The 22,596-nt window shown below is 50.5% G+C and overlaps 1 protein-coding gene across 2 annotated transcripts; it reads right to left on the bottom strand.

Moving 5' to 3' along the window:
* Positions 1–893: 893 nt before the first annotated feature.
* Positions 894–21,594, bottom strand: TOM1 (target of myb1 membrane trafficking protein). Of its 2 annotated transcripts, XM_058804506.1 has the most exons (16): positions 21,493–21,594; positions 14,228–14,312; positions 12,410–12,488; positions 12,110–12,259; positions 11,864–11,998; positions 11,469–11,615; positions 10,429–10,545; positions 9,840–9,973; positions 9,169–9,202; positions 8,524–8,632; positions 7,404–7,524; positions 4,986–5,061; positions 4,532–4,594; positions 2,789–2,848; positions 2,412–2,448; positions 894–2,307 (listed from the first exon to the last, which is right to left on the bottom strand). In XM_058804506.1, exons 1-16 carry the CDS (start codon positions 21,542–21,544, stop codon positions 2,159–2,161), a joined length of 1,548 nt encoding a protein of 515 aa, XP_058660489.1. In that variant the 5' UTR covers positions 21,545–21,594; the 3' UTR covers positions 894–2,158. The 2 variants fall into 2 exon arrangements, with proteins under 2 accessions (XP_058660489.1, XP_058660490.1); XM_058804507.1 differs by lacking the exon at positions 4,532–4,594.
* Between the last annotated feature and the right edge of the window lie 1,002 nt (positions 21,595–22,596).

The raw sequence follows: 22,596 nt of genomic DNA, 5'->3' as shown, positions 1-22,596 counted from the left end.
CCTGGGCTCAGGGCCTCCCTGAGGCAGTAAGGAGGAGTTGGGACTCCCCATACTCAGGATATTCATTCACTCAGGATGTCTTTGTTTCTCCTTTCAGGGAATTTGCAGGGAGTGCTCTGAGGGAGCTGGAGGCACTGAGAGGCACGAACCAGTGTTAAAGCATCACCAGTGGAACAGGCTGGTATGGTGCACAAATGCTGATGGGGCACCAGGAGTCCTTCCTTCCCAGCTGAGGCAGCCAGCCCAAGGCCAGGAACTGGCCAGAGGGCTGGGCCTTGCTTCTTCTGGAGGCCTTTCTGGCCCCACAGTTACAGAACCAGCCTGTGTTCCATCATGACCCTGCTCTTGCTTCCTCTCCTGCACGTGCTCCAGCAGGCGAAGCTCAGCCCTTTTGCCTTTTTTCAGATGACATTTTCAAATCCACTCAGCTTCCTTTAAAGGATCCCTCCCACAGCTCCCACTCAGCTGGACACTGGAGAGGTGGTATAGGAACATCTGAGGATGACACTGGAGAGATGGTATAGGGACAACTGAGGATGTCCTGTGGATACCAGAGGGCCCTTTAGTAGCAAATATATTTCTTGCATGTCTTTATAAGTGACTTATGGGCTGCAAGGTGGGTATTCAGATGTGGTCACAAGACACAGAGGGAAAGGAGAGGAGGTAGCTCACCCTCTTGCTATTTTGAGACAGCCTGTAATCACCTCTCCACAAGACTGTAGTAAAAAGCAGGGAGCACTCTCAGCCCCCATGCTGTTCTCCTCTCAGCACCAGTGCCCTTGCCTTTTCATGGAAAGCAAATGTGGCTGCATGGTTTCATCCCTCTTCTCCCCACAGCAGCCTCCCCTCCCCACAGCAGCACTGACAGTACACACCATGCCTTCAAGGGAGGCTCAAGTCTTTGCTCCTTTAATGTGCAGTAAAAAAAGACAACTCTCCCACGCTCAACAAGAAATCCCATGAGCAGGAGCCCTGAGCTTGGCACCCTCCTCCCTGCCTTTCATTTACAAGGGGGCAGTATGTGCAGTTTGCTCTGAAGGGTATTTCTCCCCATGTGCAGATGAACTTCTGGCTGCTGCAGGGCTGTTTTACTGACATGAGATGACTGATGTCTCACTTCCCCTCTGTGCTCACTAGCTGTACAAGCTTCTGCAGCAACAGCACGTTCCCACTGGTGTAACAGTGCTGATGGAAGGGCCTCCTGCTTTAGGGGGACGCAGCTCTGTGACCCTGGCACACACAGCCATCCCAAGGGAGTTGGTAGCATTGGCCTGGCTCAGAGGGACTCCCTACACCAAAGCACAATGTGGTGGAAGGCATCAGTGAAAGGGAGAGAGGGAGGTAGGATCGCACTGGGATAAAAGTAGGATAATGGAGAATTAAATTAACTGCAAATAGTTTGCTGAAGGCACATCCTGCCCCATGGGAGAGAGCCCCTTCAGCCTGGGGTACCGCATGCAGTCCTGTGTGCTGCCAAGGGCTTGGACGACTGGCTGCTGTGCAATGGAAACATCTGGGCTGTGGGCAGGATTCTGGATAAACTGATGGGGAAAGGGAGGTGAGGAAGAGGAAGAGAAGGGGTTGTGAGTGGGAAGGTGTTGCATACCACAAGCACTTGTGCAAGAGAGGTTAGAGCAACAGGGTCCCTCTACCATTATTAGTGTTCCTCCTCGGCCACCAGTAATGCTTCACATCCCCGTGCTTTCCAGTCTAACACTGGCAGGCAGAGGGCTGGAGATACATTCTAGGGGAGGGGTGAGGAAAGAGGCAGGCAGGAATGATTTCAGCAGCAGACTGCAGCCTCTCCTGTTTCTTGGGCAAGATCTCTTAACTACCTCACTGGAGAGTAGGATGGGGGAAGCTTCTTCCGGAGCTTCTTCTGCTTTGCCCACTCTGTACCATAAAAAGAAAAGCCCACTGAACTCCCACATTCTCTAGCAGCTTTGAAACCCCCTTTACAAGTCTACTGTATGATATCCCTAAACACAACAAAGATTATCTGAAGTCTGAAAGCAGCTTAAAAATAAAAACAACTCAAAGGTAAAACAGGAAGAGAATGGAGGAAGGGGACAGAGTCCTTCCTCTGCTGGCCCCTGGTTGGAAGCAAGCAAAACAGCACACACAGCCTCTTGCTCCACAGCACACCAGTCCTTAGCATTCACAAGGCAAACATAGCATCATCTTCCTTTGCTTGCTTCTGATGATGGCTGGCAGCAGGAGGGGAGAGGGATGTCCCTGCTGAGGAGCTGGACAAAGTGGGGAGGCGGTCTGCAACCTTCGCTCGCTCTTCCAGAAATTTGTCAAACTCTGAGGGCAAGAGAAGAGCAGAGCATTAGCAAAGAGGGAGGTTTGTGGAAAAGCCAATGTGCTGCCAGGAACAATTAAGACAAGGGCTGGCTGGCATATCTCACCTTCACTGGTGACACCTTTTGGATCCTCTGATTCTCCCTAGCAGAGAAGGAGAAGGGCACGGTTAGAAGGAAGGTAGGTAAAGGCATTTCACAGATGTGATTCTTTGCTCACAGAGAGACAGGACAGTGTTTCCCCCACTTCCACAGTACAGACATGTTAGAGGGGCCCTCAGTTCATTAGCTGTGGCTCCCAGAAGGCTGATGATGCTGTTGTGGTATCCCAAAGCCTGTGTCCCTGGCTTTTCTTTCCCTGGTCCCTCCCAGCAGTCTGTGCCACACATTCAGGGATGACAGTGCTGTTATACACTGCCTGAAGTCCAGCCCCACAGGAAACTCCAGCAGGACTGCTGGCTCCAAGAAGGCAGCCCCTTACTTACCACATCAGTGGAGAGCCACTTTTCTATGTCTTCCATGAAATTGGCTTGAGGAACTGGTACCTGGGACAGAAAGAAAAAGGGCAGTGAGGCCAAGAAAATAGAGGATGTTCCAGTAAATCCACTGGAATGGATTTGCAATGCAAAAAGAAAGCCCAACTCAGAAGCTCAGGCTCTCACTCCACTGTTCAGTCAGGTCAGGCCCATCCAAATCCAGCTGGTGCCAGCTATCAGTGCCATTGCTTACCTGCTTCCTCTGTCCCATCCATGCCCAGACACGCAGTTTCCAGGATACATGCCATTAAAAGCATCTGTGGTTTGGTGGTTGGCTTTGGGATTTTAGGACTGGACCAGACTTTGCTTTTTGGTGAGGACCCACTAGGTGGAAGCTGTCTGCTTGTGTAGGCAGCCAGAGATCAAGAGACATGCATTCCTCTACACCTTCTCCCTCTACAAACCAGTGACAGTCCGATGTCAAAGTCTGCAATGCTGAAGATATTGGAGGTGCCAGATCTGACAGCACACAAAGGGGGAAAGACACCTGCCAAGAACTGATTCCCTGGTGTGATCATGGAGCACAGCAGGATTTGATATCACACCAAACTACTGAAAAGGACCCATCAAAGAGGAAGTCATCTACAATTAAATTTTACTTCCAGTAGGGATGAGGCTAGCTCAGAAGAATTCATAGCCCTGGTCAATTTAAACAGCAAAGAGACATATTCCTAGTGGACAGAGGTAACCTTGAAAGAAACAAAGTCTGATTCAAAACCCCAGATCCTTTTCTCCAGTCGAGGTCCTGAACAAAGCTGAAAAAGAAGCAGTCCTTGCTAGAGGCTCCTCAAGCAGAAGAATGAGAGAGTATTTGTGGGAACTTATTTATTAGTTTTCTAATATATATAGCTCCCTTGCCCTTAGGAAACACCAAGACCAAGAAAAAGAGAACACCTTCGTACCAAAGACAGATTTCCTCAAACCAGGGAACAAGCACAGATAGTTATCACAGCTGCCAGATGGACGAATGGGAATGGAAAAGGATGTGTGAGATTAGGGAAGTTTCAAAGCAAACTGGCTTTGCCTGCCCAGAGAGGATCTCTTTGGGGTACAAGTGCATTCAAGCCAACTGTACAGCATGTGGGGAAACTTCCTAGAGCAGACATCAGCCTGGGCTGTGCCCATTACAGGAAGACAGGCTAACAAGCTTCAGACCCAGGAGCTGTCAAAGCCTCTGCGTGCCTGAGGGAATGTAATTGCAGGAATTCCTGCTGCCAAAAGACCAAATTCAAATGCCTGAAAGCTCAATCATTAGTTACAGGAGGAGGCCTTCAACAGGGTTAAAGTCAGAATGTGTTTTCCTTCAAACAAGGCACCTTCTGTTAAGGAGAGGCTGCAAGGAGAATGAATGGTAGCAGCCACCCTCGTGATGCCACCAGCTATTGCCTCTGCCTCAGACACCCACCCCAAAACAGGCCATCCTCTAGCTCAGAGTGGCACATGCTCTCTTGGCCACAGAGCTCCTAGCATTTTTTCCTATGCATATGTTTACTTGAGAAAGGACAGGCACACTGCCTGCTTCCTTCCCAAGCCTAGTCTCCACTACTGGCCCAGCCCAGGGTTGCTCCATTTCAGTTAGCAGTATCTGCTGATGTCTGCTGTGCATCCTCATGTGCTGTGCCAGTGATGATTCTGTTTCAGCAGCCCCAGCCTCCTCCCTCCCTGCTGGCCCTCCACCACCTCAGATCTCACCATTCCTTGACGCATCATCCACTTTGTCAGCTGGGCTCCATCACTAGAGGCACCAGACTCCCCCTGGATGACAGAGAGTCTGCATTGCAATGTGAGGGAGAGGGGAGGCAATGGGGTTAAGGTGGGGGAAAGAATTTACTAATTCTCTGGTTGCAGAGAGAAGGTGACTGGACATAGAAATCTACTGAAGAGGAATAAAATATGCATTTCCAGGTGGAAGTTTCCCTGGGGAGGGACATCCTTCAACTGCCTGAGGCAACCCCAGACTTTTCACAGTTCCTCACCTCAGGGCTTTAAAGAATGAGGTATGCAGCCCAGCTAGGAAATGCAGGTTGGTGGAGACTGGGAGTTATCATCACTTGACTTTTTCCCAACAGACAGCACCCTTACTTCCTTGGTGAGCCAGGAGGTTACTCCCATTCCTGGTGATGCAGTAAAAGCTATGGCCACTTACCGCTCCCGTGTTCTGCTGCCGGGCATCCAGGGCACCAGCAAGGCCTTTGGTGGCTTGGGGGTCTTCATACTTTACCCTGGAATCAGAGAGGGAGACAACAGGCTGATGAGATGCCTGAGAGTGAAGAGCAGGAACTCCTACATGACCGCACAACTTTTCATGCCTTGTCATTCTGCTACCAAGAGCTTCTAGAAAGGTATGCAAAGCCCTGAGCCCTGGTTATAGGTGTAGCCCACCACAAAACAGACCAATCTACTCACTGGAACATTGTGGGATACAACAGCACAGCCCTGGCACAGTGACAGAAGGATGACAAGGACTTGTATGAAAATCAAGACACAGACTTACAGAGCTAGGTGCATTAACCACAACACTCACCTTCTTTGGGGTGGAATATAAAGAGAAAAAACTAACACAGACTGAACAGAATATTACAGATATTTCAGAAAGGATTTGAGCAACAGGCCCTCACCTACATACTCACCTATCTTCACAGACACAAACAGCTCAAAACCAGCTCTCTAACTAATACCATGTAAGAAGTGGTGGTGGCAGAGGTTCACTGGCTATTCTGGCCATAAGTGAGACTGGATGATCAGAAGAGCTTAGTGTTGCTTCCAAGTCTCCAAACGCACCATTACAGAAACCTCTTTCCACACACAGACGTGTCTCACCCATAATTTCCCTCATCCCAATCCTGTGTCCCCTCTAGGCTGCTACTGCACATGACAATGCCACACGTCACCGTTTGATCCATGCTGAGTGGGGAAAACTCTCCATGCTAGGAAAATGAAGCCTTTCACAGAAACTCTCCACAAGTTTCCCCTCCAGCTGCTCCCAGGCCCCATCCCACAGATCCAGCAGACCATCAAGTGGAGCTGTTTTTGTTGGGGGCCAGGGGCTTGGGCCACCGCCGCTCAAACTTCTCAAAGAAGTGCTCATCGGTGAAGGGGCCGCTGTGGACAATGGCATCCAGGATGAAGTACAGCGCTGCTATCATGCCACTGATGAGGAAGAATGGCAGGAAAGGCTTGAAGTGCCTTAAGCACTCCCTCACTGAGACACACATGAAGCATGGGGGGTCAAGAACAAACCCCAGAGGCTCTGCCAGCACGTCCTGTTCGGGAGCTGTAGAGCAATGGGTCTGTTCAAGTGGAGGGAGACACTGAGAGCAGAGGATCTCAGTGAAATGTGAAGCCAGAGCCACTAGAGGTTACCTGGCAGGAGGGCAAGTGCAGGCAGGAATAAATAGAAGATGTCTTGTTACTTGGTGCAGAGATCATAAGCCTCGGACTGTGCTACAGCAGAGAGGATACAATTCCACCTCTGTCCAGAACTCCAGCACTGAGCACATACCAGTGGCTCTGGTTTCAGCCCCAGACTGGGTGCTGTGTTGTTTTTGTGCTGGACTGCCTCTGTCCTCAGGCAGCACAACCCACAGTAAAAGCGGTGGGGAAACCCAGGGACAAAACACATGAAGTCATGTGTGGGCCATGGGTTTCCCCACCACATTTACCAGAAGCAGTCTGAGGCAGAGGAATGGAAGCAAACATCATTAGGAGACCTTAACTTGCCACGTGTAAGAGACCTTAACTTGCTACTGGCCAGCTGTAGAACAAGGCACTCCAGTGGCTGCAGGAGTGCAGGAGCACAGGCCTTGGAGGGCTGGAGGCAGTGATGGGCCTGTGGGCTCTGCTGCTTGGTACTCTATGGAGAGCAGTGAATGGCTCTGCCAGGCAAAGCAGCGTGAGATCAGCCACAGTCTATAAACCCAGGGGATCTGGTCAGCACAGCTCTTGCCAGCTCCTCCAGAACAAGGATTCAGGAATCCACTCTGCAGTGGAGAAGGCCTCTTTAGTTCAGCCAGCACTATGGAGAGGAAAGCACCAGCTCTTAGTGCTTTACACCAGGAGCTCTCAAATCCACCATGGAAGAAGAATCATCAGTCCCCACTTGCCAACAGGGAAGCTGAGGCACAGAACAGTGCCCTCTTGCAAGCCACAACTGACTGCACTCTTCCTGCACTCCACCACAATACTCTGTTAGGCTGAATCAGTACTCAGCAATTTCCAAATTCAACATCACCCCAGTCAGGACAGATGACTTCAGAGGCAAACAAGAAAACTGAGCCAGTCCCACTTCACACCTTCATTCCCAGACACTGAATCTCCCAGAACATATGGGAGACCAATTCCTTCTCCCCATACCCAGAGGATGCCATGAAGGGGAGATGATGGAAGCAGGAAAAAGGACTGGGAGCACAGAGGTCATGCTACAAACACTGTGTGTGTGAAGAGCATTTCTGTTTCATCCTGCTGTCTCCCAGGAACTGCTGCTGGTCAGGGTGTAGCCCCATTTTCCCTGAGCCCTTGTCCTTTGCAAGAAGGCAGAAAGGACAGAGCAAGCTGTCCTACTCACCCTTTGCGCTGCTCAGCCAGTGAGCTGCCACGGGTCAGGGCAAACATGTCAAAGTCTTCCTCCAGCTTGCCAGAAGTGTCTAGGGAGTGCAGCCCTGCACTCACACTGCTTGAGCCCAGGTCTGTGGGAGACAGAGCAGGGTGAGCAGGCAGTGCAGAACAGTATAGGGAGGACTGTGGGCTTGGAGAGTGTTGGATGGAAAACTGTCATCAGAATGGGCTAAACTACTCTAGGCCCACTCCTCCATCCTGCTTATTAGATGCAGCACAGTCTATGCATGTGTGCAGTCGTGGGTGAAGTAACAGAAGCTATTTCTTTGCCCACTCAGTAGATATTTTTGGCTCAGTTTCAGACAGAAGCAGCAGCATCAATTTACCGATGCTGGAGGCTAGATGTTCCTGACTATCTTAGACAACTCTGGAGGGAATTGCTCCATAACCTCTGGAAGAAAATAACCTGTGCTTCTGGGCAAGCACCTCTGAGACAGATGAGTGGATTTTCATGACTCAGGCATCATCTGAAAAACACTTGACTTGAAAAATATCTCAGCTGGCTTGTCTGTAAAAACAGTCTGGTGCCAATTTTCTGCAACTGCATCCAGGCAGTGCTATGTAGGCTGTTGGTAGGTCTTGAAGAACCCCCAGGACCCCTCAGGTTTTTTGAGTAAACAACCTGTCAAATCCTGGGTCCTGGGCCCAATATGCTCATGGCTGCCTTTGCAGCATAGCTTCAGCTGCTCTGCTTCTCCCAGACCTCAGTGGTGAACCTGACACCACACAGCAAGAGAGGCAAGTAGGCAACGCTGCCAGGCATTGCAGAAGGAGCAACTTTATCCCCAGTCTTGCCAAAGGCCGGGTCCTTAGCCAGACTAATGGTGACATCCTTCTTAAGTCATGGCCACCTCCTGCACTACATGAGGTGAGGATGCCAAGACAAATGCTTGAGCGCCTTGGGGCATATACAAGTTTCTCCATGAGTTTGTTAGTTGAAAACACATGGCATTTCTCTAGGTTACACTAGGAATCTGACTAAATAATTTTGGGAGATGATTCAAGGGCAGGAAAGGATTTTCAAAGCAGCACAGGATAAAGACTGAGGGGAAAACCGCATAGCAACACACTCATTCCAGCCAGCTGAGAGGAAAGGTTGCTGGTGACTTCAGGCTGTTTCAGTGCTGAAGGAGTATTGGGTCCCAGGTCAATCAAGCTGTTCTCTGCCTCATTTGGTGCCTTTGGAAGAAGAAAAAAGAAGATGGTGGAGAGTTTCTGAAGCTTGGATACCCTGACTCTACAATCCTAGCTCATTGATATTGGAGAGGAAAGCCCTTCTGCACCCATTGAAACATATCAGCTGTGAAGAGGGAGAAGAGGGACAGTGATCAGACAACTGGCTAGGAATAATGTCCCAGGGCAGCATATGCCTGGGTAGCCAGCCTCCCAGCTCTGCTGGATGTCAGTAAGTAGGGTGAATGCTGGTTCAGAGGACAGGGTAGTGCTCAGAGTAGGCTCATATGGGAATTGGAATCTCATTATTCAATAACTATAACTGCTACTGCTCCGCTCTTGCTCTTTGGGCAGGGCAGGAGAGGTTTGCAGTGGGAAATGAAGTGTCCCATGTACCAGGTGCTTTGGTGCAGCTTGGCTGGGAAAGCAAAGCCCACCATTTCTAAATGGGGCAGACTGAACCTCCCTGCAAGTCAGTAGGGCACTGCTGGACCTGCAGGATGCAAACCAAGCTGCAGAGAGGGACAGTTGCTCTGAGTTACCTTAACAGGCTGTCCTGTCCGAAGTCGCTCGAACCTGCAGGAAAGGTGACAGCATGCATTTCAGTAGTGTGGGCTCATTCACCCACAGCCCAAGAGATTTTTTGTAAGACTTGGCACAGTCTGCCCTTTCCTACCCACTAGGAAAGGGGAACTATGGCTCAGTGCCCAATTTCCCCTCAAGATACCATAGCAAGACCCATAGAATTGACGTCTCCTGAGAGGTGGTGTGAGAAAGCTTCTTAGGATCTTCCACAGTTACTTGTAACTAACAGCTCTCCTTTACAGTTCATCTGGGGATGAACTAGCAAAGATGTGTTTGTTGAAATGGAAGAAAAAAAAAGCAGTGCTGATCCCATCTGGGCAATTTCTTTCTGTCTCCACCTGTCTCAGAGCTAGAAAACCATCTCTTTCCATGCAGTTGCTTCCTTCTTTTGGGTTATGCCACAAGGACATCTTTATACCCCATCGAGAACTTACACAGCAGCTTTGAAAGGGCAGGACTCAGTCAGCAAAAATTGAGGACATTTGGCTTTGTTCTCAAAGATGGACGATACAGACTGATACATCTCAAGTACTACACTCTTGGGCAGATCAAAAGGGTGGGATAGGCAGCCTTCAAGGGCAGTAAAGTCTTGCGGGAGAGCAGGGAAGAGAGGGGAGGAGAGAGGTACCTTTCATGGCGCAGAAACACGTTATTGAGGTTGTCATTGATGAGGAGCAGCTCCTCAGTGAGTTGCTCATGGAGGACACGGGGAATCAGCTCCAGGACTCGCTGCTGCATGGCTCTGCATGTCCGATTCAGCTCCTGTTCAAAGCAGGGCAAGTCACCACCCACAAAGGTCACGCTACAGCTAAGCACTCACAAATTTGGAATTCTGACTGGAACACAGATTCCAGAGGCTACTGGGATCTATCAGGAACTGCTGATGGGCAACAAATATTTGGTGTGAGAGGTAAATTGAGTCTAAGCTTTACATGGAATAATTGTATGCTTTTTGTATTACACATCACCCAGAAAGAAAGGCCCTTGGGGACTACAAACTCCCTTGTGAAATAATTCCAGCCTTGGCAATGCAATTTTCATCCACCATTGAAACTCTACTGTCCTTGTGTCTTCTTTATCCCTTCACTTCCTGATAAGCCCCACAGTAAACTGTCCAGTTGTTCCCCACACCTGGCATGCATTGGGCCTCAGTCCATCAAGTCACTGCTAAACTGTGCTGCAGGTGCCAGCCCTCCACCCTGCCCAGGGTTTCTTACTTGCAGCAGCTCCAAGTCAGAGGGCTCGGCCTGGGATGGCACCAGCTCTGTTAACATCTCCGACATCACCTTTGTGTTCCCATTCACCACTTCCAGCTCACTGCGCAGCTTCCCGATCTGCAAAGGCAAAGTGGAGTGACAGCTCTGCCAGGGGAGGCTGGGGACATGGCTGAGGTAGCCCTGAAGGCAGGGAATGGCACTGCCTGTTCACAGCCACCAGGGAGTTCATTTGTCACCACTCATTTTAGCTCTCAGGAGCTCCCAGCAGGAAACCCCTCCATGACTTACCATCAAATTCATTTGCTGGTAGCAGATGCCAGGCCCTCACCTGGGATCTCGGCCACCAGTCTAGCCTTGATTTTTAATAGCCAGCACAGGCTGCTGGTATGATTCAAATCTCTCCTCAGCTAACAGCTCCCATGTGGTAGCCATTTAAATGGTTTAACTTCCAAAGTGGTGTAAGACAGGGGAAAACAATTAATTCCTATTCAACAGGAGAGCCTCAGCTAAGTGTGCAGTTGAAGCTTTAGTCCTCTGGTTTACAAGCTGCTGATGAGCCTCTTTAGAACAGTTTCTACCCTCTGTTCTGCAAGGGAAATGCAAAGTACTGACAGCTAGGGGTTTGGTGCTGAACATGGTGTTGTATGAAGTCAGGGTGAGGAAGGAGAAAAGAGGATGGGGAAACAAGTGAGGAAGCCCAAGCCTTTGGAAACCACATAGCCAGATAGGGTTGATTCATATAAAGTAAGCAGTGAGGCAAGATAAACAAAGATGATAAGGAGGCATCATGTCTCAGCACTCCACTTCCCTCTACCTGCAAGTAGCCCTGTCTTAGGCAAATGTTGGTTGCAGTATCCCAGTTCATCACTGTGACCACAATGGAGCTCTGGGGAGCTCTCAAAGGACTGTGCCTTAGAGGAACAGCTCCTTGAAGACAGAGGCTGGGGCAGGACCAGTACTGCAGTCCCAGAGCAGCGTCTGTGAAATAGCTTCAAACACAGGAAGGGTCAGCAACATCCTGGGACCTGTGTCCAACTCACCTGCTCGGGTGTGGGTGTGATGGGCGCGTCGCTGGATGTGCCTCTCCCGGGGGGCAGGGTGACAGGGTGGAGGATGGACTCCATCTGCTGAGGGGAGTTGACTGCAGGTGAGGTCTGTCCAGATTGAGAGTTGGAGCTATACACAGTCTACAAAGGTGGGGAAAGTGACAGAGAGAAGGAAATGTTAGACACACATACTTGGCAGGACAGTGCAACTAGAGGAGAAATATTGATGGCAGCTCCCCAACTGGTCCCAACAGCTCTTGGCTGTCCTGGAGCTTCTCACATCTCACCACCCAAACACCCTCTAAATTCAAGACAGAGCTCCTAAAATCCCCTCATCGCTCCAGAATGGCAGCTGCCCGACATTCTTCTCTTCAGCAATGCTCCCATACCCTCTGTGGTGTGTGGATAGGTGACAGCATGTCCAGATCAGTCATGGGGAACTCCAAACCCTTCCGTCTCAGGTCTTCATAGACAGCAACGACACCAGTCAAGTCTGGAGAGCTGCGGAAGGCGTCCGCCCAGGACTGGGGAAGAAGAGACAGTACAGCCCATCAGCACATACAACAGCCTTCTGTACAAGCACCTAAAGACACATACTGTCTGCATGGTGCAGATGCTCACACTTCTTGGCTCACCTGGATGAGGGTCAGCACCTTGTCATGCACTATAGCAGGTGGATTGTTCTTTGGCAGGATTGTTCTCACCAGGACACCTTCTACAAAGTCTTGGCTGGACACAAGGACATGGAAACGATGGCCACAGTTCTTGACGCAGGTCTCCAGGACCTTCAAAGGCAATGAAGCATTAGCTGTAGCCTTCTCTGTCCTCATGTGTTTGCCTTACTGGCTTTAGGTACATGAGTCTGTTCAGCATGTATGCTAAAACCTGTGTTCAGCACTCAGCTTTACAGCAGGGTATCACAGAGCACTGCTCACCGTCAAAGCCAGCATAACTTCATGGAAGTTCTTATTCCCTACAATTCTCTTCTTAATGGCTCGGAATGCATCTTTGGGCCTGAAGGAGAAATGAGATGAAGAAAGATCATCAAAAGGTTGAGGCAAAGCAAAACAGCCATAGGTTCTGGATGCCTTATACTCAGTGGGTGTCCCTCTTCACCATGTTTTCAGCATGGCTTGAAGCAGTGATTGGTAAAGCAGCTTTTGCTTGTGGCTCTGCAAGAGGAGCGAGGTTGGTTGATCATAGAATCACTTAGGTTGGAAAAGACCTTTTAGGGTCATCAAGTCCAACCATAAACCTAACACTGCAAAATCCACCATTAAGCCCTGTCCCTGAGTGCTATTACTGAAATTAGAGGCCTCTGTGCTGATGTCTGCAACAGGGCAAGGTGTTCAGCACACAAGAGAGAACAGAGTAAAAACAATGCTAGAAACACACTCCTGTGGGGTAGAGCAAAATCCCATGGCAGAGAGACTGAAGAGGAGGAGATCACAGAAAAGCTTGGCACGGCTTACAAACAGGAAGGAGAGACCAATCTGCAGCAATTCCTGCGTTACTCAAAGAGGAGCTATTTAACATTTCCCTGGAGAGAAGGAGGCTGCAGGAGACACACTGGCAAAATCTTGCTTGTATGGGGCAGGTGGGTAAGAGAGCAACAGTATAGCAGGGCCTCATTAACCATTTTCAGAGGGGAGAAACACCATGGTCTCAGTCCACTGTGGTCTTAAGAGGGCACAAATGAACCAGATTCAGAGCACAGGAAGAGAAGCTGAGTTGGAAGAGCAGCGGTGCTGGAGGAGAAAAGTGGGGTGGAGACACTGACTCAGTGAGGAGGCAGAAGTGTATTGGCCTGTGGGGCAGCCTAGTGTTGGAGGATGGGCCTTAGCAGGACAATGGGAGAGCCTGTCCAGCTGTGTATCTGAAAGACCTGAAAGCAGCCACAGCTCAGGCCTGAGAACTGTGGACAGAGACAGATGCATTTGCACCGTGGAGATAGTGGAAAAGGAGTGGTGACAGATCTGTAAGTAGAGGTGTTTGACTTTGTTTCCATACATGTGAAGCTGAAAACTGGGCTTGCTAATCCTCTGTCAACATCACTGTGGGGTAAGACAGCAGGAGTGAAACCTACACGTTTTATTCCATGTAGCACCTTCTTTTTTACATGCTGCTCCTGACATCTCCACTGTGAGAAGGAGCACTCTCCCTTGAATTCAGTGGCAAATCCCCAGCTCCTGAGTTAACAAGTCTGGCAGATTGATGAACACCTCCCTGTAGGGAGAGGGAGACAAGAGCTCCCCCACTCACTTTGTGTGGTTTTGAGTGACTGTACATGAAAATACCTGAGAAGAAACCCAAGAAAGACTGGCACAGTAAGAGGACTGAATAGCAGCCTGAGATTTCCCCTTCTTCTCTCAGTCACCAGCCTTTAGATTTTTACATTCCCAGAGGAGACAAAGAGAAGGGTATGAAGGGGGAATAAATCAAAGTGGAAGAAATGCAAATATGCCTTCTGGAGATGGGAGGCAGCCTGGCTTGAACTGAGGGTTGTCTGGGAACCCTGAAGGCCTGTTTGAATGGCTCCTAGCACTCACCAAGATTATAGAAAAGCATCTAATAAATGCTCTGACAGCTTTTCTACGTCTCTAGGTCTCCTAGCAGAGTACTGTCTCAGGGATTGCTGGGAAGCCTAGCTTATTACCTCCAGCAGTGCATGCTACTACTGCAGCCTAGGGATGTGGTGTTCCAGGGAATTCAGGGACTTGCCACTGCATATGGGCCCTTGCCAGCTCCCTTACCCTTCTTCAGTCTCGTTAATGATGTCACAGATCTCCATGTTGAGAGCCCAGTCCTCACTCCGCAGGGACCCATCGGTGGCTCTCTCTGGAAAACAGAAACGAAGGTGAAGAGCAGCCCTGGCACTCTTAAGCTCTCACAAGGCCCCAGACCCCAGCCTGCTTCTCCCTCGCTGCCACTACAAAATATAAGGAGGCAAATTCATATGCAAATTGTGGGTCACCAAGTGCTCCCCACTAGGTGTCACCATGGCAGAGCACACTGCTGGGATGGTGGGTGCCCAGCTTTGCCCACCAATGCTACTGACACTACAAACAGACTCTGTGTGACCTCTGGTATCCTGTGCATGAAGGGAAAGTGCTCAGCATAACTTCAGCTCCACAGCTAAGGAAAAGGGGGCTTATTTGCTTTGCTCCTGCAAGGCCAGAAACTGTTGAGTTCAGCTCACTTACCCTGATACAGATCTAATGCCAATAGCTCAAATTCTTGGTTTACACATAAGGAGACAAAAGAATCAGTCCCCCTTTTTTTTGTACACCAGCTCTATAAAAACAAACAAGCAAACGTAGAAAACCAAAGCAGGGTTTCTCTTGTTTAATATTTACACCTTTCCCCTGAACTTCTGGCCTCTAGGGAGTGTGGGCAGAAGCAAACTGCAGGCTGAAGTCAAAGTAATATTGTTCCACCTTTGATTGTGTCCCCTTTAATTAGGAATTCCTCAGTCAGCCTTGATGTTATTTATTCAAGGCAGAGATTTGGGAAATGAGCAGCTATTACTGGGAGCACCAATGCCTCACCCTGTAATCATCCATGTCTCAGTCCTAGCCATGCCTTTGACTGATGCCTTCAGGAACACCACCAGTAGAGAATGGCCAGTGGGGCCAGAAGGACCCAGGCACTCCCAAGACCACAGGGAAACACAGACACAGCTAATGGCAAGCAGATGACAAGAACCATCCTTTCCAGCTCTCTCATCCTACAAAACTCTTGACTTAGCACTGGGGCAAGAGAATTAAAACTGGCCAGACCTGTTCAGCACTTACCAGGTGCTCTTCAGGAGAGCTCGGTCCTAGCGAGGTACTTACAGAAATGCCTGCATTTTCAAAACTGCTGTCCCTGCAAAATCTGCGGCTCTCCCTCACTGCTGCGGGTCCTCTACCCCTTTAGAGAGGTCCTTCCTCTGCAGAGCTGCCTTTTTCTGCTTTTGACCCAGCAGCTAATGATCCCTGTGTAGGAGTGAAATTAAATGCCCATTCACACAGTAATGAGATAAGGCCCTAACACAGGAAGAAGAATTTTTAACTCTTGCCTGGGTAAGCACATCCATCATGTCCTGTTTAGGGTCAGGCACAGAGCTATTCACAGCACTGTGCAATGCAGCCTCTTATACACGTGTCCCTCCCACAGATTGCACACCACACTGTGAAGCTATCTGCATCTTATCACAATCCAGCCACCACCTTTTCTGTTTGCTACAGAATGCATTGATTACACAGTGATTATGGTGATGACATTGTGGCCACAGCCAGATAGAAGAGGGCAGACAGGGAAGGAGAGTGGCAGACTGTTCTTGATGCTCTTCCACCTTTCCAAAGGTCTGGCTATTACTGGAATAAACTTAAGGTTCCTTGACTCAGGTAAACTTTTGTCACTTTGAGTATTAACTTTACATAGGGATCCTTATCTCTGGCAGATCCAAGCTTCCTCAGTGAGGCACAGGAGGAAGGATTGCACTGGGTGATCTGGTGGAGAATACATCCAGGGCAATAGGCATGTCTGGTGCACCAGGGCATGTACCAGCCAATGGGGGAAACTGTGGTAACACATGAAGGAAAATATTTTCCACTGGTGTTCCTTTGGGATCAGGACACAGTACAGAGCTCCAGGGTTCCTCCTGCCCTGGGACAGCAGCTGTGCTGGTAGGCTGGTTCTAGCTCAGGTCAGTCTGATGGGTTTGGATCATGTGGTCACAAAGCCCCCCTCACTTGCACTCTCCTCCAGGATCCCCTGCTCATGACACATCATGGTTTGAACAAGTCACAAGTTTCCCTGCACTGTTTGCTGCACTGGCAATGAATCACAGAAATCCACTACACAGGGGTTGCTCTGCCAAAAGTGAAGTCTACATCCACTCTTCTCATTGAACATGGAAGGAAAAATCCACAACTTGGGAACAGGGCTGAGCCTGCTTGGAAGCTCTGAGCTACAGAAAAAACAAAGGACAAAATAAAACCTGCATTTAACCATCAATCCTTGCTGTTCAAATCTCCCCAACCTTCCTTCATATTGTACACAAACATGAATTTAATCTGCAAACTCCCTTTCCTCACTTCCCAATGTTTGGTGGCACACTGTAACCTGCTCCCCACCACCCTTTCCCTCCAAATGCACCAATCCTGCCAAGGTCAAGCAGCAGGTTTACTTTTCAGAAAGGAATGTAAATAAACCATGTGTGTTCCTTCACCTGCCTGGCCATTTAGGGGAAAACTGGGCTTCCTCAGAAGTGACACACCCTGCCCCTGTTACCCCACAATATCATGGCCATCCTGCTGCCATCACCCCGGTTCATACACTCATCAAGGGAGAGTTGCAGGAAACCTGCCATAAACACAACACAGGGTCACAAAATGCAAAGCTGGAAGAACAGTATTAGAGCATATGGAAAACAGGAATGTGACCCTGAGGCAATTCCAAGGACAAAAGGCTTGAATTTACCCAGTACAAATTAAGGCCTGGCCTAGCTGGCATTGGGAAAACTGGAGCTAATGCCCTTCTAATCCTCCTTGCTCTCTTCCAAGCTGTAAGGGGCTGTCCAAGCCTAGTAAGATATGGAGTTCATATCCAAAATCCTGAACTTTGCCCTTCTGTAAAGCCTGCAGAAGGGAAGGAAACAAAGTTTAATTAGTCACATGAAGGATCAGGGTGGCTGGCCCCATTTCATGAGCTGTAATTAGCACATGAGCTGTCTGCTCCGCACGAAATCTGAACCTGGGATGGCTGGGGACAGCAACAAGTCCCTAAAAAGAGCGAGCACAGGAGGCAGGGCACTGCCACACACCCAGCACTCTGCCTGGTGGTCATCAGGCAGCATCTACTTGTGTGTGTTACCAGCTGAGCCTGACCTGCAGCAGAGAATTCCCCTGGCAGAGGTTATTGTGAGCCTGTGAATGCCATTCCCCCTCCAAGCCCCAAAGCATTGGCTGCTGAATGTACAGGAGGCCCTTCATGGGGCTGCTCCAAAGCCACATTGTTCTGGCAGCCAGTCCGGCTCCCCGGGTGTGACAGCATTGGGGTTTGTCTGATTCCAGTCTGCTGCCTCACAAATTGCTCAGATGGACCCAGAACCGCACAGGACTGTGGTAGGGGTTGAACCAGAGCATGGACTCTTTTCCTGCATGGCACTGGATGTGCTCCTGCTGACTGCAGCTAGTTGATAAAAGTTATTTAGAACCAGCAGATAACAAAGAACTCCAAACACTTGGCATAACTGGCGCAAAGGATCTGTACACTGCTTTGTGCTATGAGTACATTTCACAAGTTTGCTTCTTTTCAAGGTTGTTGTGTGTGCCCTGGTGGCAGGGGAGAGCACACTGTGCAGCTGGGGATTCTACTCAGCTGTCCCTGCAGCAGCACACTGGCACTGCAGAAGTGTGGGGAAGTACAGGAGCCAGGGACAGAAGGTATTGTGCAGGCTCCTGTCCCCTTTGCTCCCCACCCCACACCTGAAGCACCCATAACCAGCCAGATGCTGCTCAGAAATCCTTTGCCTGTGATATGCTCTGCCCCTCCTCCAAGTGAAGCCTTCAAACAGTGCTCCCTGCAGTGTTCTTGCTGGCTCTAAGTTCCTCAGCAAAGCATCAAACACCTTCTCACCCATTTCAACAGGTGTTTGAGGACACCAGCAGTTCATGGCATGAGACAGCTTAGGCTCAGCAGAAAGCAATGCATGATGTTCCTTCTTCCAACTTCATTTCAGTTCACAAACTCACAGGCCCAAATCAGCATCCTGTACAAGCCTCATGCTTTTACTTCCCTTGAGGGAACTTCAGCACCAGCTCTGTCAGGACTTCACCATTTAGCTGTATCCTTCCCCCAAAGCCTGAGAGCACAGCGTGCATTCCAGAGACACCAGAGATACAGCTCCAAACCTAATTCAAGGATGGTGATGGACACAGACTGCGCTGACACTGTGCTGTGGGTATGTGTGTCTCTGAACTCCTGCTCCTGTCCTGTGAATCAGCTCAAATTCTCAGGGATCAAGTGACTCTTCAACTGCTGTGTTTGCCCCTTTTCCTCCAGACAGAGGAGGCACAGAAGACAAGGCAATGCCTTTTTGAGAAGCACAACCTTGCAGGGACCCACAGAGCCCACAGAGGGGTGCAGCAACACCTGCAAGGTGGGATCCAAAAGGCTGTGGTGATTTTTCTGGTACACTGTTTTGCATCTGCCTCTCTTCCTCACCCAGGAGCCTTACTTGCTCCCTCTTTACAGCCTCAACTTTTCCTGGTCCTCATGCTTAAAATAACCCCCATCCATAAAAAACATCTGTGTCATCTCTGTGCTACACCGTTACTTCTATCCCTTGCCTGCCCTCACTCACTGAAATAACCTGGCTGTGTCCCTTTTGGTATTGCTATAATTACTAGTTATTTTAGACTTCCAGGGTGAGGAGAGAGCTCACTTGGTGGTTTCTTCTCCATTCTCTCACTTAGAGACAATTCACTTCCTTGGAATTAGATTTTTTCCATTTTGAAAATGGAAAAAAGCTTCTCTTAGCTCCTAGATGGAGGCATAGTGGATTTCCCTTTCCAGAGGGGAATCTGAACTATGATGCTTTATCACTCTTTGGAAATTTTCCCACTGGTGTTTAAAAAAGCCCACCACACAACAGAAGCAAATACAAAAAACCCCAAACAAGTGAGTCTGTATTCCTCCTGGGAAGAGACATCACAGTGCAAAAACAGGAGAGGCAACTTTTGTGACTAAATCTCAGAACTGTGAGTAAGAAACTAGAAAACCTACTCCTCTGCAACTGACTCATTCTGTGACAGATCACTGAGATTATCTGAGCATTGCTTTCCTAGTCAGCAAAATAAATGGGTCTTACTAGATTAACATTAATGAAGGAATTTGAGAACATTGCTGCAGTGGCCACAGAGGACTTTTTTTTTCCCCTTAGCCTTCATCTAAAGCTATTTTAGACTTTATAAGCTCTATCAAGCGTACGTGACTTTGCCCAAATAATTTGCAAGGACGCAGCATTATCTTTCTGCAGACAGCCCAGGGCAGCAGCACTGTGCAGGTTTGGTGCTCAGGCTCAGGGGCTGGACACGCAGCTGACACAGACCTACCAAACGAGTTTGGGGAAGTCATGTTTGCGTCCCAAATTAAGCAGGGGAGATAGCATTAATCCACATCCCCAGGATGTTGATAGGCAATGTTCATATTCATATTTTCAATCACCACCCCTTTCAAGTCCTCCAGAGAGCTCCTTTCTCATATGCTGTAATTCCTCCACTTCTTTCGACTTCCATAACCCCAGTAAACCCCCACTCAGTAAGAACTCCCTAGAATCACACCTCTGCTTCTTACATCCTCTCAGACACTTTTGAAATATCTTTTCTTTTTTCCTCTTTGCTGTTGGTTTGTTGCTTGAGAATCCCTTATTTAATTGAAACAAAGCCTAGAGGTATAACCCACTTACAATCTGGTTACTAGACCGACCAGAAGATCTGTGAGGCAACTTTCAGATTGCCTCTACCCAAACACAAGGACATATCTGATACACTCACTGAGGGAACAAAGAGCATTCATTCAGGAAAGGGCAGGAGACGGCTTCTCCTAGAACATGGGATTAAACATGTGATGTTCTGGGGGTATGTTGAAGATCATCTGGAGGATTTTGATAACACAAAGTCTTCCCTGATGATCCTTCCACCACCTGGCTGTAATAGATCTCACCTATCTGTCCCAACACCAGAGTGGCACATCACAATGCCCCGGACACACTTTGGGACAGTTGTAGGGTAGCCTCTAAAATCATTATAATAAAAGCATTAATTAAAGCAGCTGCTTGCTCTGTTCCCACCCCAGGCACAGCCTCCTATTCACCCATGCAAGGACACCAATGAATGTGGGACCGGATGTTCACAGCAAACAGCAAAGGTCTGACAAGCAGTGAACAGCAAGAATGAGCAAGTGCATAAAGTCACAAATGGAGTTTAAATAGGCATCAGCCTTCAAGCACAACTTCAAGGCTCTTAGGCAATACAACACAGGAACAGAGAGTCTTCATCCTAAGCATTTTAAGAACTGCATCCCTGCTCTGACACCAGTGCAGCTGTTGATGGTCTTCTTCTCTCTAACTGTGGCATCTCTGCTCCACTTTCTCAGGCCACATCCTTCTCCCATGTTCCCCATCTGCCCTGAGCACAGGGACTGCAGGACACCCACCATGTGCCCATGGGCCATGCCCATCCCACAGCCCCGCTCTCCCCACAGCACTGCTGTCCCTGCAGGCCTGGCTGGCCCTATCCCACAGCCCTGCTGTCCCCACAGCCATCACTGACCCCATCCCACAGCCCCACTGTCCCCACAGCCCCGTTGTCCCCGCAGCCCTCACTGACCCTGTCCCACAGCCCCACTGTCCCCGCAGCCCCACTGTCCCTGCAGCCCTCACTGACCCCGTCCCACAGTCCCGCTGTCCCCAAAGCCCTCAGTGACCCCGTCTCACAGCCCCGCTGTCCCCGCAGCCCTCACGGACCCCGTCCCACACCCCGGGGTCTCGCGGCCGCCCCTCGTGCCGCCGCGGCTCACGCGCCCCCTTCGCGCCCGGCCGCGATAGGCTGCCCAGGCTGGAGCCCAGCCAATCAGCAGCTTCCCGAAGCCCCCGAAGAGGTGCGGGCGGGAATGGCCCCAAGCCAATCACGGGGCTCGGCGATGCAGGGGGGCGTGGCGCGGACCACCGGCCTGCGGCCCCTTTAAGTGAGCAAACTTCACCTCGCCACCCCGAGACCCCCTCGCACCCGGATTGGCTGGCGGGGCCCCCGGCGGAGCCGCCTCGGGCTGCGCGCTCGCTATTGGTCCGCAGCACCCGTCAGTCAGAGCATAACTCTCTTCTGATTGGCCAGCGCGCTGCTGGTCCCGCCGCGGAGGCGGGGGCCGGCGTTTCCCCGAGGAAGGGTCCGGCGGACGCCCCCGGGGGCGCGGGGCCGGACGGGCGAGCGGGGGCTCGGGGAGGGTCGGGGGGCGCGGATGCGGCTCTCACCGATGCGCTGCCCCACGGGGGAGCTGAAGGGGTTCCCCAGCAGAAAGTCCATCGCCGCCGCCGCTGCCGCGCCGCGATCAGCTGACGCTGCCGCCGCCGCCGCTCACGTGACCGCGCGCCGGCCGGGGCGGGCCCCGCCGGGCCCCGCTGTGACGCCACCGGCCGCCGCCCGGAGCGGCCCCGCCGTGCCACGGGCTGAGGGAGGCGCGGGGCGGCTGCGGTGCCGGGGTAGAGCCGTGTGCAAGCCGACCGCTCCCTGGTCCCGCTGGCCCTTAGCCCCGGGCGCAGGAACCGAGGGGCTCCCGCCGAGAGCCGCCGCCGCTTTCTGCAAGCACTCCGAGCTCGGGCAGGACACCCGCGAGCCTGAGCGATGCCCAAAGCCCGGAGAGCCTGTGGCGATGGGCTTTTAGTGTTCCATAGCCCGGTGTGAGTAGGAAGGACTTCCGATACTCCCGGTAGGAGTTAGGAAGAAATTCTTCACTGTGAGGGCGGTGAGGCACTGGGACGGGTTGCCGAGTTGTGGATGTCCATCCTTGTAAGTCTTCCAGGCCAGGTTGGATGGGGCTTTGAGCAATTGTTTTGTGGAAGGTGTCTCTGTGGCAGGGGTGTTGGAAATGATCTAAGGTCCCTTCCAACCCAAACCATCCTGTGACTCTGCCCAGGTGGTTGGCACATTCTGGGATGTGCTCCTGGCCTAAGCAACTGCCCTGCCCAAGCTGAGCCTGCAATCAACCAACACCCATACGTGGAAAATGGGGACGTGTTAATAACCAGCACAAATCCTGCTCTAACGCTGCCACGCCTGACTTCCCGCATCACACACCTGAGTCCCGTGTCACCTGAACGCCAGGAAGCTGAGCTGAGGCAGCAGGGAAGACAAATGCCCTGGTGTTACCTGCAGTGCTCCATGCTACATATCCCTTCCCTCCCCAAGCAGTCAGGAACCTGAGTGATAATTTGGGTGACTGGTGTTGCTGGAAACAGTACAGCTTGCCTGCCAAGTGAGTGAGTTTAGGTGGGTTAGGACTGGATATGTTTTGCTGAGAAACAGTAAATACAAGTAGTAACAACAGCTGTAGAAAACAGCACATGCCAGAAATAAAT

This window comes from Ammospiza caudacuta, chromosome 5 (genome assembly GCF_027887145.1).
Source record: "Ammospiza caudacuta isolate bAmmCau1 chromosome 5, bAmmCau1.pri, whole genome shotgun sequence".
In the NCBI taxonomy this organism is placed as follows: domain Eukaryota; kingdom Metazoa; phylum Chordata; class Aves; order Passeriformes; family Passerellidae; genus Ammospiza; species Ammospiza caudacuta.
This window is presented reverse-complemented; position numbering and strand designations above follow the sequence as displayed.

Coding starts and splice junctions, on each gene's coding strand:
- TOM1 (XM_058804506.1), bottom strand. CDS start 21,544: ATGGACTTTCTGCTGGGGAACCCCTTCAGCTCCCCCGTGGGGCAGCGC. Junction 12,260..12,409: donor AAGTTATGCTGGCTTTGACG/GTGAGCAGTGCT, acceptor TTGCCTTTGAAG/GTCCTGGAGACCTGCGTCAA. Junction 11,999..12,109: donor AGGTGCTGACCCTCATCCAG/GTGAGCCAAGAA, acceptor CTTCTTCCCCAG/TCCTGGGCGGACGCCTTCCG.